Raw genomic sequence first — 12,215 nt, 5'->3', positions numbered from 1 at the left:
TTTATACTATCACGAATTTGAGGTGGTATTTTATACACCTTTACTACGTGGTACCTGCCAAAGCCACCACTATCCAAATTTCATAGTCTGGGTTTGTTATTACCTGCGTTGGGGGCATACATAGAGAAACTTTCAGCCTTTATAAAATAACGAAGGTCTGGCAGTCGCGGGCTCTTGGGCTATACTGAATTCTTGCTACTTATTGCATAAAACACACTAAAAGCGATTTAAAAACCTAATTATAATCTTATCGCTACACGTATATCGCACAGGTAACGTAACAGTCTTTTTCTATAACGTAATAGTTCGACTATTTTTTACAAATATCGACCTCAAAATTAATTTTATCAGTTCAATTAATACGTAGTTCTTGAGTCCTATCCTTAAGGTAAGAAACTGTGTACCAACTTTTGAAAACATATTAGGAGAGCAGACTTTTTCAATAATATAAAGCATCTTTCCATACTTCCAAAAATTGTAATGCAACAGTCCGCTGTTGAAACATTCGTAACTCCTAAGCAACAGGAGTTACAATATATTTTTTGTATATATTAAATAATGCCACATACAGATGCAAGAAGAAAAACTATCCGAAAATTGTATTCTCGCGAAGTTTCAGCGGTATTTAAAAAGCAGTGTGAGCCAAAATGTAATGTAACAGTCCGCGTTTTGGGCCATATACATTCCGAGCAAAGCTCGATCAGCCTGGTAGTGTAGGTTAATCTAAGTACTGAACATGTATTCATACCAGGGATGTTGCGAATATTTGCATTCGCATCAAATGATACGAATGTTTTGTGAATGCGAATGTGTACATGGGCAAAGAGTCCACTCTAATATTGTTGAAATGGCTCTAATGGTTCATTTCCACCAAGTCTTAACTGCAGTTTATGGCTATTCAAACAAGGAGATTACAACTCGACCTACTGAGCGCAAGCAACCGAAAGGAGAAAAGCAAACACTAGGAAATAAACCTTGCCGCTCACCCCATATTGAAATTCTTGGAACTTATCTGAGCTCTTAACTGCAGTTAAGCCTCTGGTGGAAATAAGCTATAAGTCTGTCTAACCAGGGTGTGGACAATAACCGGCTTTTAGGCGCTAAACGGTTAAGTAGTATATCAAGCAACATTTATGGTCCTTCAACAAGTACTACTAAAATTCTTATAAGCAACCTAGAAATGATTTTCGATTCCTCCAGCGAAAGCGAGAGCTCAGATGTAGAATCTGGAGACATTAAAAATGTGAAACTAAAGCTCAATTGAAGGCCTATTTTAAAGAAAAACAAGCTCATCTCGATGAAAATCCTCTCGATTGGTGGAAAACTAAACTAAAATAAGACAAATTGACAAATCCGGATCGCAAATATTTGAGCGCTCCACCCGCCAGCGTTCCAAGTGAGCTCTTGTTCAGTGTAGCCGGCGTTATATACGAGCCTCTAAGAAATCGCCTCATGTGAGAAAAGGCAACAAAATTACTTTTTTTGAAATATAATATACCCCTTTTGAACTTTGACTACTAGATTAATACACTGCATAGGTACGGTGACCATCCGTCCTGTATTATACGGGACAGCCCTCTTTTTTGACCAATTGTCCTGGTAAATTATTTAGTTTATACGGGACGCAAATGTTCTGTATTTCTTTTAATGTCCTGTATTTGTCCCGTATTCGGTGTTCGGTATTTCGACGCCTTAACACCTCATTAAAATGGCATGCATATGAACCTATTTTAAATGATGTTGATATATGATCGAAACTTTCTCCATAAATAGTTATTATTTTATAGTCTGAGTGACTGTGATTCGAATCGAGGAACACATACAGTGACCAAAAAAATATAAATTAGGACTCTAAATTTAAGAAAGGCTTTCCTAGTTTCCTTTGGGTAATGTTTATTATTTTTTATGAAAGTAAATTTCTTTTCCTAACAAAAACTATATAAATCCAAATTTCCAACTTTGTGCTAAAATTATAAAAATTAATTCTGTAGAGTTTAACCAAAATTTTAAACTTTTTAATCAGAATCGTTAGAAAATCATTTGGTTGCAGTTTTGTAGCTCATTAAAATAGAGTATAATAAAGTGCAAGTGCAAGGTGCTGCTCATTTGCTTCCCTATCAAAAAAATGTCGAACATACTTACTTTGGGAGTGTACTCGTACGCCCAACTATCGAAAGTTTTAGAAAACTTTTACTGGTTTTGCGTTCTCGTACCCAAAAAACTTGTAAAGTAGGGGAAATTGAGAGAGCAAAATGTGAAAGAGAGCTGCAAATTTCTGCTAAAAAATTTTTCCCAGCTAAAACTTGCAAGTAAGAAAATCAGCTGATCACAAACACATGTTTGTAAATAAACAAAAGAAAATATGGCCTTTTTGAGTTATTTATTGCAAATTTTATTATTAATGCTAGTATACAGCTAAAAAGTGCGTAAATTTAATAAGCACAACGTTTGTTGAGTTTATTATTCGTTAATTTGCTATTAATCTCCAGTTTGTTTACTTTAGTGTGTGCTGACTATGGTTGCCGTATAACATTTTTCGTTTGTACCATAATTTTCCTTTAAATATACCAAAATAGATTTAAATGAAGCATGCTGAAATGTTTTTTTGCTGAAGTTTTCGGTTTTGGTAGGTTGATTGTTGAAATGAAAATTGTATAATTTTAAACCTACTCTATTACATTTTTTTGGATCAATGATGGGTGTTTGGAGGAGATACTCTTGTTTTTTAATGCGTCACCATGTGATATCACAAACAATTATGAGAAAAATAACTTATTCATTCCGATATAATTAATTCGTATTTTATTGTATTGTATAAAATGCCAAATCGGGGGAAAATGCACCAAGCAAAAAATAAATTGTCAAATTAATCAGCTGTTTCGAAGGTTGTAAGTTTTTGCAATTTTTGCGCTCTCGTACTTCTGTCGATATTTCTTCTCTTTGAGAGCGAATGCTGCTAAATTCTCAGAAATTTTGCTGCTGGAGAATTTTGTCCTCTCAATACGAGTACACACCTATTGTATGAAAAAGATGCGTAACGCCGTTAACAAAAAATTGCCAAAAATTAACGGTAAGTCCTAGCTACTTCAAACTTGCACTTTATTATATTCTAAAAAATTTAACGAATTTTTTGTAACAAATTCTGCGAGGTAAAAACTCCCAAGAAAAATATCCAACAAATTTATGATGTTACTATAAGGATGCTGTTTCAGGGCTAATACCACTAGGCTCATTGAAGAAGGTTTTAAGATCTGTTAGCCTTTGTGGAGAAAATTAGCAAAATTATTTTTTGTCCCGTATTCGGCTCCTATAAATATGGTCACCGTATGTATAGGATAAGCACTCGTTCAATGTTGTAATAATTAACACAATTTTTATGTAATAAAAACGATGACTTAAGTTGATTATAGCTTTTTTGATGTTATTCCTAACATTCGCATTCGCGAATGTGAAAAATATGACATTCGAAACATCTCTAGTTCATACATATGTATATATTAAGAGCGAGCCGAAGGTGTCCATACTAATACTTCTTTCATCGGTAAAGAAGTGCTCTTTCACTCTCTTTCCTTTAATAATATTATAAATAAATGCTGTATTATAAGAATTAAAGAAAATTCTGCTTGGGAGAGTTAAATAGTTCCCCACATTTACAAAGTCCTTGCGAATTAGATTTCGTCTATACGTTCTAATGACAATCATTTATTTCAGCGCCGCCAAGAAGAATTGGATCGCAAAGCCGCAGAACTAGATAGACGTGAACAACAACTACAGGGGAACGTACCGCAACTGAACAATTGGCCTCCGTTACCAGACAACTTTTGTGTAAAGCCATGCTTTTATCAAGACTTCAATTTGGAAATACCGCCAGAATTTCAAAGGCTTGTAAAGCATTTATACTACACATGGATGTGTAAGTAGCAATTTTAACCCGTCAATTCCCATTTGCAGGGTTCTGCAATATTCTGATATTTCGTTTACTTATTCATTACATAATTGTACAAATAAGTGAAACACATTAGCGGAATTCGCTCTTATGTGTATTCGTTGTATGTTGTGTAATTGTAACTGCATGAGCGTGTGATTTGTTGTTGCTAGCGGTACATAAAATACACCTGCAACAACAACCACACGCTCGTCCAGTTACACTCACGCAGGATACAACGAATACACTAAAGCGCGAATTCCACTATTGTGTTCGTTAATTTCATTGGTATTTTTCATTATCTAAATGACTTTCATCTCTAAACGATTTACCACTGACAATACCTATTTGCATTGTTATCCTCCCTAAGTCAACTATTATATTCATCTATATCATATTCCATATCTTGGTTTGCCAACTGTATATACTTAGACACATCATTTACGATTTTGGCATCATTAGCTGAACTTCTGATGTAAAAAACACTCAAAAAAAGACGAGTAAAAATGTTTAAAGCTGACTTGCAATTACAATTGCAAGAAAGTTAATTAATTTGTTAACTTGTTGTCAACAAAACAAAAAAAGTTACAGGCAGCTATTTCTACCGCTTAGACTTTGTTGTTTTTTCCATCTTTCCTAATAAACATAATCGTGGTACAAAGCTCAATAACAACATTAAAATTAAATGTGAATGAGCCACAATAACATTTACAAATACGTAGTTTAGGAAGAGCCTGCCAGAAACTATACAATAAAGCAAGTGCATGTATAGAATTGACAACACAACGGCGCTGTCAAGTTTAAATAGCGGCAAATCAGCTGCAATTGATAGCAGTAAGTTGAATAAGAAGATGAATTAGCAACACGAGTTTACGATGTGTGAATAGCTCAGTGGTTAACGCTTCTGACTTTGCACATCGATGATGCGGGTTCGATCCCTGCTGAAGTCTAGAAAAAGAAGTCTGATGAAGAGATGTGGTGATCTTCGAAATAGCTACTATAACTTCTACCGCTTAGACTTTGTTGCTTTTTCCATTTCTCCTAATAAACATAATCGTGGTACAAAGCTATATAACAATATTAAAATAAAATATTAATAAGCCACAATAACATTGACAAATACTCTTTCTATTACACCGGAAAAAAATCAAACAAAAGCGTTGCTTTGTGTTTGTATAAATTTATTGAAAATAAGGGAATTAAAGTTGAAGTGTGCATATTTATAAATAACTAGCAGACCCGGCGAACTTCGTCCCGCGGAAATTTTATTTGGTCCCACCTTTTCGCATCAATTCACGTTCAGGTTTGGTTTTGTGGTTGACAGAGGGCATATCCTCCATTGCCGTCTCAAATAACCTGACGAAAGCATTATGCCGGGAAGAAGTCCTTGCGGCAGCAATGATCCGGCTCGATGGTGCATCGTCCTTGAATCTGTATAGTATAGTTGGTGGCAATTTCCAAACTGGGAGTATTATTGGTCGTCAGAAATCCAATACCTTAATGTCTTACAATTGTAGGCATTCATTAAGAATTGTCTTTATTCTGTTTAGACGCCGAATAACTTCACTTGACGATTTTTAGCAATAACTCGGCTCCAGCACCATCTTGCGTATCTTTTTTTGTAATAGTATTGCCCCTATCGTTGTGCATGTACCGAAGAATTATATACACCCACCAGAATAAGTATTTTACATACTGACGCTCTTCAACATTTTTTCCCGTACAAAAAAAAAAAACTATCACGCATTCGTTATACGGAGAAAATGCGCAACATCATCAGCAAAAAAAATTCACAAAAATCAACGGTAGCTTATTGCCACTGAAAACTTGCACTTTATTATACTGAAATTCAGTGAACTACAAAACTGCATACTCAAACTTTGGCTAAAAGTTCAAAATTTTGGTGAAGGTTTGTCGAATTTTCCTAAATTTTTTTAAAAACTTTTTAACTTTCTGCTATTTGATTTTTTGTGAATAAGATTGCAAATATTAAAAAAAACACTACGGAGGCTTATTCTGGAGGATGCATATATTTACAGAGAAGTAAAAGTTTCAATATGTTTGGAAGGCGCCACGTCCCCTTTTCCAATAGCCCCGACTTTTCTCCATGAGTATGGGGTTGATTTCAAAATCTCAGTACCAAGTTCCAGGACTCTAACACAAATACTTCCAAAGATACACGGTATGAAAAATTCGATTTGTGTGGGTGATGCCACGCTCCCTTAATATATCGAAAGCCTGCTGTAGGTTTCCCAAATTTCAAAAAAATCCCGCGAGCCGTTCGCGAGATCACCTGTTATAAAAAGAAGGAGCTTCTCTTAATTAGTATAGATAACACAGGGAAAGACTGATTTTGATGCGGAAAATGTTAAAGCTATTTTTGATAGACTTTTTTGTGCTGATTACGAATTCCTAAGTACAAAGTTTCCATCAGCTCTTGAGAAAAACGTCGTGAAAGGGTAAAAAAATCGCGGTTTTTGCAAAATTTGAGAAGCTCTAGCAAGGAAACAAAAGGTGATAGAACCTTCCACTTAAGCTTAAATTAAAGCTAGAACTCCCGACTACTATCCCTCAAAATACTATTCCTGCACCTTGGCCTGATGGTCACCTATAATCATTTACTTTTTTCTTGTCCAACAATAAAAAAAAATTACGCAAAAATTATGTTATTGAAAAAAGAATAAAAAATGTTGTAAAAATCAGTGTTGGCTGTTCAATAAGTGACTCACCACCGCAAGACCGTGACGTAGACGTTGCTTCTCTCTCTTTCCATCAACAGCAAACTTGATATGTTTAAACGTACTTCTACGCTACGCTACGTACACGTTCGTGGGCAATCGCGCTCTTAATTTAAGCCTAAGTGGAAGGTTCTACCACTCTTTGTTCCTCTGCTAGATATTGAAAAAACGCGATTGTTTCACACTTTGACCTCGTTTTTCTCAAAACCGGGAGCTGGAAACTTCGTGCTTACTGATTCGTAATCAGCAAAAAAAAATCTATCAATTTTTGTTGGCCAGTGTAATAAGTATTGTTAAATAGCTAATATCGGAAATAAGATTTTTTCGAATAGATCGGTCCCTAGTCCACTTAACTGAAAAATGGATCCTACAGTGTAATCCAATTATAATGGACTCGCTTAAGATGGGAACTCTCTTAATATGCACCCATTTGTCAAATCCTAGTTCAAACATATGAAAAAAACTCAGTTAAAATAGACTTGGTTATGACGAACTCCGCCTATAATTGACAAAAATATCGGTTTTTGTCCATTATAACTAAGGCCAAATTAAAAAATAATCTCTGGAATAAACAAAGTTTGGTAATTCCCCGAATTCAGTAAAGAGAGGCAACCGTCTCTGCAACAGAAAACGTCTATATACTTAAACAAAGTTCATTGATTAACCGAAATGTGTCAAAATAGGCAATAAGCTTCCGGGGTAGACTGCAAGTGACGGTTCGTTGGTTTTTGATCTGTGTTTTGCTCACTTTAAGAAAAATGTCGGAACGGAAAAACGGGCATTTACCTCGTATGAAAAGTATACAATTTTGTATTTATACATGTACATTATTTCTTTATTATTTAAAAATATTATATTCTAATAAAATAGACACTCGGTTATAATGGACAATTTGACGCGGTCCCGTTGATTCCATTATGACCGGATTGCAATGTATTTATATGCTAATCTATGCAAAACGCTACCTACGTGACAAATTTCAAGTAAACCGGACCTTAAATAAGATTTTTTGAATAGATCGGTCCCTGGTCCACCTTCCGGAAAAAAGTAAATTGTTTCCCTTGACATGGTGGTTGCTGAAAGCTATTTATATACAAAATTTCATGAAAGACGGATCTGCCGTTCGCGAGATTACCTGTTGCAAAACAAAGGACTTCTGTTTATATAATTAGTATAGATGGATAAGAGAACATTTTGCATGGAACTGAATTTGCTATAACTCGGTTTTGGACGCACTTATCGGGTCCATTTTTGGCAGGTTTATTTATCCTTATGTAGCGAAAAACAAAACGTTTGAAGCAAATCCGATCATAAATTCGATTGTTTAGCGTAGCTCGACCCCTGCGCCACCTATCGGAGAAATTAAAACTTTGTCACTCCTCCTTCTAAACGCCTTTCCAATAAAGCAACAACCATTCGAATCGTTTAGGAAACCTAGGAGAAATTGTTCCCAATTGAATCATGCTCACAATGAATTTCACAATTATCCGAAATTTTCCAAACATCACAACGAATTTTTCACCTTGACATCGTCCAAAATCATCAAATCATGCGACAAACTGCAAAATTTCGCCGAAAAAAATTCAAAATTTTCGCGTTCTTCCGGAACTTTCCGAGTTTTCCCACTAAGAATTTTCTATTTTTCCATTCGAAAAGCCATTCCGAAACAATTACTCACACAATTTTATACAAAAAATCTATTTTAGATTTTTCCAATTTCCCGACTTTTCCAGAGGGTTTTCCCAAAATTTTCTTTCGTAAAACCCTTTTCCTGGCAATTACGAGCAACTAAAAAAAATTGAGCTAAATCTGCCCAGCCTTTCTCAATTGATGAATTACTTGGGGTATTCACACCGCTGTCGTAAGTGACGTATTGTTGTCGTATATATTACGGGGGTTCGCAAAGTACCAGCAAAGTCATATTATGAATTTTCGAAGTGTTAAAAATAGTTGTTTGTGGTTTCAGGTTCTCTAAACATTTATTTAAGCTGTTAAAGTTTACGACATCCCTTGTCAAATTTGGTTTGGATACAAACCGGTTTCGGCGTTGTGTCATTTTTCGTTCCCGAACAAAATACAAAATACAAAATTAAATATATCTGATGCAGACAGTGAAATTTTGAAGTGCTTTCTTGCAACTATAACTCAACATACTTCAGATGGGCTGGCTGACCTTTTAACAGCACATTAGTAATATTATAAATAGATGTAATTTCTACAGCCAGTCCCTTCTGATGGTCTTGAAGTACTGCCAACCCATGTCGAAAGTGCATTGTTGCAAGTATGAGAGATAGAAAACACTTTGCAGTTACCTCCCTAGTTTGAAAGATTACTTTGAGAGGATTTTAGGGTAAAAAAAATCCGTCCTTGGTGAGTCCTAAAACGGCCAAAATTTACTTTTCTTAATAATTTTTTTTATTTTTTTTATTGCCCAATCCCAAAGTGTGATATATCGTTGAAAGTTCGATAAATGGTTGAAAAGATAATTTTGAGTACTGTATATCTCTCTCAGATCCTTTCACCCTAGAATGTCTCAACCTACTAAGTTCAAATAACTCAATTTGTACCCAGTTAAACACAACTTTACTCTTCATAAAATTAAACATTTTAGTAAGCGATGCATTTTTTTCCTAGCAAGCAAGGCATATCAAACAATTAGTAGCATTAGAGCAAAAATAACATTTGCGTGTGTTTTGTTGTTGCTTCTGGTATCGAAAGTGTGAAACACTGTTCTGATTTTTTTTTTTAATCAAAGCGTGCCATGTGAAATAAAAAAAAATAAAAAAATTTAAATTGGAAAAAATAAAAATTGATGCAACTTTCTTTCTTAGTAATTTTGTTTGCTTCTCGATGCATTGATCCATCCTTTGCAAGGCCCAGTAATCAGTAGTTGTTCTGCTGAGTTGGGCGAACATTCCAAAAGCTGCTATTCGATCGCTTGTTTTGTATGGAAAAAGGTTTCACATGCAAATATACCCTACATATTTTAACAATTTTTATGAAAAAAAATTAAAAATATTTGACATTTTTGAGACCAAATAATTTGAGAAGAATCAAATCAGCCGCTCTACTGAACTACCTGTTCAATGTGAGACCTCTATAAACGGTTGAGGGCACAATAGATTCTTTGGTCGCAGTGCATACCTCTACTTAATCCATCTAATCTACCTGTTCAATGTGCCTTGCTAGCAAGCGTAAAAATAAATTAATAATTAGGAAATATTACAGTGACTTGAAATTTATCTTTCAACCGGAGAAAATGTTGATGCTGATAACTCATACGCCATGGCAACCGAGTAATTTAGGCATACACTCTAACAAGCCAATAGTCAAGTGCATGTCTTTTGCCGTTGAGGTTTGAATGCGAGTTTGGTAAGACGTAATTGCAAAGTGGTTTCTATCACTTATGCTTGCAACAATGCACTTTCGACATGGGCTGGCAGTACTTTATGAACATCAGAAGGGGCTGGCTGTAGAAATTTCATATATTTATAATATCACTAATGTGCTGTTAAAAGAACAGCCTATCTGAAGTATGTTGAGTTATAGTTGCAAAAATGCACTTTCAACATGATCTCGCGGTACTTTAAGACTACAAGAATGGGTAGACCACCTTGAATTCTTTTTGTATATTATGTAAACAAAATTCCTTCAAAATTTCAAGTCATCTGAAATACGTTGAGTAATCGGTTTTCATTGACATCTAAAAACGCATAATCAAGACCGTTGAGCCCTCCGGATCTCGATTTATATTTTAACAACCTAAGCTCACAAAAAATGTCAATCGATCTGAAGTATGATGGGTTTTTTGGTCATGAGCTCTTGGTCTATATGGGACAAGACAGGCTACGTAACTTGGCTATTCTGCCTAATGAAAATTCTATGGTTCTATCTTTAAACTTTGATGATTCTTTCTTATCAAAATTACAATGTTATTTCATTATAAATTTGTATGTATAAACTTATGTATGTTCTTGAAAAAAAAATAGATATTTAACTAAAATGCGCACATTATTGTAATAGTGTTGGATAACCACTTAAGTGGTTTATGGGCCCCATCAGATGGTATAGTTACGCCAGAGCTGGGCGATAAGGATTACGATCAGGGACGTGAACCGGTTTTGAACCGAACCGGTTTCGAACCGGAAAACCGCTTTTTTCTATTAATTAACTGAACCATTAACCGAACCGAAATTTTCCACAAATGTTTGATCCGAACCGAAAACCGAACCACTTTATTTAAAAGTTTAAAGGTTCGTTTCAACCAATTTTCAATAGATAAATGTACCCACTTTGTTTTCTTTTTGTTAAACATGGTAATACCTACCATGCGACAATATCAAATGGGAGGTTCCATGGGAAAGTGGACCTCATTGCGAAAATTATTTTCTTTATAAAACTAACAAACGTGTGGATAAGACATTCGTAAAAATCTTGAATCAAACAAAATAATAAAAATTAAAGTTTTAAGCGCATTTTTATTATCTTTTTTTACGTTTTGAAATCAAGTTTTTGTAAATTTTTTGATTGAGTTTAAAGTAGGTTGTGTTGAATGCACTGTCAAATAATTTGCGATTCATAATTCAGGTGTTTGGTAAGAAAAATATATAGTAGAACTCATCTGCGTTTAATAAAGTTGTGTTATATATTAAGTTTTGTGAGTGCTTAATATTTATTATGAGTTATTATTAAGCAGTCTTGGCATTGTCCCACCCGTGACAAAAAAAGGTAAAAGTTGTTATATTTAATTACAGAAGTTGAGGTTGTGTTTCGTGTTTGTTACATAATGTAAGAAATTCATTGCAAATATTTACCACAATTGCATTGTCGTTTCCACGTTGTTAGATAAGAATAATTCAACAGAGAAGCATATCCCACCCGTGACAGATATGTGTGGGACAGTTGTCAGATGTAGGTTTACAGGGCTGATAAGCTGTATTTGTTTGTTGAGGTGGACGCAGGCGAGGAGGGGGGATGCGCCGCCGGCTCGTCCATTATCTATATACCCTTGTGGTCAGCTGATTAAGTTAAGTTACATTTTGACCAGTTTTGATTTTTTATTTTGTTAATCTAATGTTTATAGTTTTTTTTTTATAAAAGTAGAGCACATTACCTAACCGGAACCACCTAAATCTACATTTCAAACTTCTTACAAAAATTATAAAAACTCAACAAACTTTAACAATTACGCCCAAAAATTTTAAACTTTTTGTTCAGGATTTTTAGGTATGCGGTTTTGTAGAGCATTAAATTTAAGTAGGTAAAAGTGAACGCTAGGAAATCGCGTTAATTTTTAATAATTTTTTTTTGGCTGACGGTGCTAAGCATTTTCTTCTATATAAAAAAGGCACCATCCTAAGATAAAACGTGAGTGAATTTAACCCCTACTTGGCTTCTTATATTTTTTAACAGTGTTTAAAAAACTGTAATGAGTTTTATTTCATTAACTTTTGCTTATGCTTATGCTTCGGAACAAGACGACAGTCGCAGTCGAAGCACAAGCAGAAACTGATTGCCGACAAAATGCGCAGAGCTGCTGGCAGTCGTTGGTT

At 34.8% G+C, this 12,215-nt stretch overlaps 1 protein-coding gene across 1 annotated transcript in view; it reads left to right on the top strand.

Moving 5' to 3' along the window:
* Positions 1-3,711: 3,711 nt before the first annotated feature.
* LOC118734141 (secretory carrier-associated membrane protein 5) overlaps positions 3,712-12,215 on the top strand; it is a gene marked incomplete at its 5' end in the record, with an annotated part of 44,295 nt that continues 35,791 nt past the window's right edge. The window contains 1 exon segment of the mRNA XM_036463850.1: positions 3,712-3,913. Coding sequence (XP_036319743.1) covers positions 3,712-3,913 — 202 coding nt within the window.

The sequence above is a fragment of the Rhagoletis pomonella genome, unplaced genomic scaffold (genome assembly GCF_013731165.1).
Source record: "Rhagoletis pomonella isolate Grant_MI unplaced genomic scaffold, Rhpom_1.0 Rhpom_scaffold_00002, whole genome shotgun sequence".
Taxonomy (NCBI): domain Eukaryota; kingdom Metazoa; phylum Arthropoda; class Insecta; order Diptera; family Tephritidae; genus Rhagoletis; species Rhagoletis pomonella.
The sequence above is the reverse complement of the archived record's forward strand: the minus strand, read 5'-3'. Positions and strand labels throughout refer to the sequence as shown.